Source organism: Wasmannia auropunctata, unplaced genomic scaffold (genome assembly GCF_000956235.1).
Source record: "Wasmannia auropunctata unplaced genomic scaffold, wasmannia.A_1.0 LD335607.1, whole genome shotgun sequence".
NCBI lineage: Eukaryota > Metazoa > Arthropoda > Insecta > Hymenoptera > Formicidae > Wasmannia > Wasmannia auropunctata.
In genome coordinates this window covers 11,526-13,715 of record NW_012027283.1, presented here as the reverse complement: position 1 = coordinate 13,715, position 2,190 = coordinate 11,526, and the positions used below count along the sequence as shown (strand labels likewise).

At 29.1% G+C, this 2,190-nt stretch overlaps 1 protein-coding gene and 1 long non-coding RNA gene across 9 annotated transcripts in view; one reads left to right on the top strand and one right to left on the bottom strand.

The window, feature by feature from the left end:
• LOC105456636 overlaps positions 1–1,241 on the top strand; it is a 4,050-nt gene extending 2,809 nt beyond the window's left edge. The window contains exon 3 of one of the 3 annotated variants that reach the window (XR_975273.1): positions 1,207–1,241. This is a non-coding gene — a long non-coding RNA (uncharacterized LOC105456636). Of the gene's footprint in view, positions 1–385; positions 524–752; positions 901–1,206 lie in introns of those variants that run through there. The other 2 variants (XR_975272.1, XR_975274.1) reach the window with 2 other exon arrangements.
• The window catches only part of LOC105456637, a 16,541-nt gene that overhangs the window by 10,925 nt on the left and 3,426 nt on the right, over positions 1–2,190 (bottom strand). For 3 of the 6 annotated variants that reach the window (XM_011700831.1, XM_011700833.1, XM_011700832.1), the window contains exon 2: positions 1,532–1,678. In XM_011700831.1, the coding sequence (XP_011699133.1) occupies positions 1,532–1,552 (21 nt within the window). In that variant the 5' untranslated portion in view covers positions 1,553–1,678. Of the gene's footprint in view, positions 1–1,098; positions 1,139–1,531; positions 1,679–2,190 lie in introns of those variants that run through there. The other 3 variants (XM_011700834.1, XM_011700835.1, XM_011700836.1) reach the window with 2 other exon arrangements.

Genomic DNA, 2,190 nt, shown 5'->3' with positions numbered 1-2,190 from the left:
AAATAGCTAAACCGCAAAACTTTTAAAGCGACCTACGTAAATTTTCGATTTTGAAATGTAATTCTAATATTTTTCACAATAAATTTTAAACAGTATTTTAAGATGCTTATTAACGTAAATATCTTATTGAATTATTTATCAATTTAATTTGTGATATTGATTAATTTATGGCATTCTTAATATGCCGTAAACGGCATAAACCAATCACAGAACCGTATTAACATCTTAACTCGTAAAGGACACCTCTCTTTTGAATGATTTTGTTTAACACAAAATTTGAAAACAATTACGTTCTTTTTTCGAAAATTTAATATTACCAATCGATTGGTCAGACAATTTTACATTGAGGAACATATTTTGCTTTCATTTTGCTTTTTATTTTCAGAAGATATAAAACTTTAAAAAAATTCGCTTGGTGCAAATTCGTACCCAGGTGTCTTTTACAGATTAAAAGTATTTAAAACAACGTTAAAATAATATCAAATCATGAATTACAGCTAAAAACTGAAGATTAAATACGAAAGTATAATTATAACAATTAAATACGATTATACGAAAATTTTGTCATAAATAGGTTCAAAATACAAAAAGTAACGATAAAAGTAACTGCAAATTTGTTACCCTTACCGAAAAACGTAAATAACTCCGTTATCAATCCGTTACCAAAAAAGTAACTGTAACGATAACGGCGTTACTTACAAGTAACAATCGAGTTACTTCCAATCCCTGTCTTCTACATATGTACTTTTCAGCCATTTATTAGTAAAAGTAGAACTTTTACGTAGACATAACACAGCATCAAGAACATCATATTTTAAGTAAGATCTTAATAAAACTGATAATTTGAAGTTTTAAATCTTTGAGATCTGTTATATCATATTGGCAATATTAATTTCTGTAATTACTAAAAAATCATGACTATATTTTTTGTCATAGAATCATAATAATTCATTACAACTATATAATTATATAGATAATTCAATACAATATACATACAATTATAAAGAAAAAGAGCATATTGTATTTGTTAATTAAATTAAACGCAAAGACATATTTCTTAAGAGCATTCTTAATTATTTATACATTCGGATATCTCACTTTTTGACTGAAATGTAAATATATCTTGAATTATTTTTAGCGTTAAAAGTTGGCAATAAATTCTTCGTTAATAGAATTAATACAATTGTAATAAATTTGATTCAACAGATTCTGGATCTTCCTATCTAAAAAAGTACATGTAAAGTCGATAACTCGCATTTCTCGAAATTGGATGTGGATAAATATAATTATTGGTTGTCTCGCTGCGCTAACTTCGTGTAAGCGGCTGTGTCATTGCATTTTGACAGTTATGTATATTGAGGTTGATGTTAGTATGTGTATGTTGAGGTTGAGGTTGCATAAGAAGTGTTAAATAGCGCGCGCGAAGCGCGTGTTTGTATAGTGCTAGTTGATAAAAAAAACAAGAAAAAAGAAAAAAAGAAAAGAATTAAAAATAGAGGATAAATGGATGCTCTCGCGTTTGCCAACATACTTCTTCGTTTTCTCGATTCATTATGATGCTACCGGGCCCACCCTCAAACTGGATGATTATCAGGCGTTTGGGAAGCAAATTACGTCATTTCAACGTCGTCTACCACCCTTCCGCTTCTCGCCGAAATGCGGGTTTCCTCCTATGATCCTGCATATATTACGATAACAATGTAACTCTAGTTCCTTTTTATTGATGCTCGAAGAATTACATTGAGATTACGTCATACAGAAAAACGCGCGAGACATCATGATATTACGTCATTATGAATATATACGAGCGAGTTTTCTGTCAATACGCGAATTGCCCCTCGAGAATAATTTATATATTTCGATATTTAATGAAATCCGTACAATACGGATTTATATCGCAAAATTTGTTATTATTTTAAATATATTTTATATTACATTCCGAAAAAGTATTTCTTTGAATTTATACTTCCTTTTTCTATAAATTGATAAGCATTTTTATTTCTATGATATATACGAGTATAGGGGAGATCGGGGCTGGTTGATACATGAGGCACTACGTTGATACATTTAAAATTGCTGCAAAATGACAAACGGTAATATTATATAAAAAATATAGTATTTCCGCAAAAACATTGCAGTCATGCTGCAATAAGATATTTTGCTGAATAGCATATTTTCAGAAATAAAAAA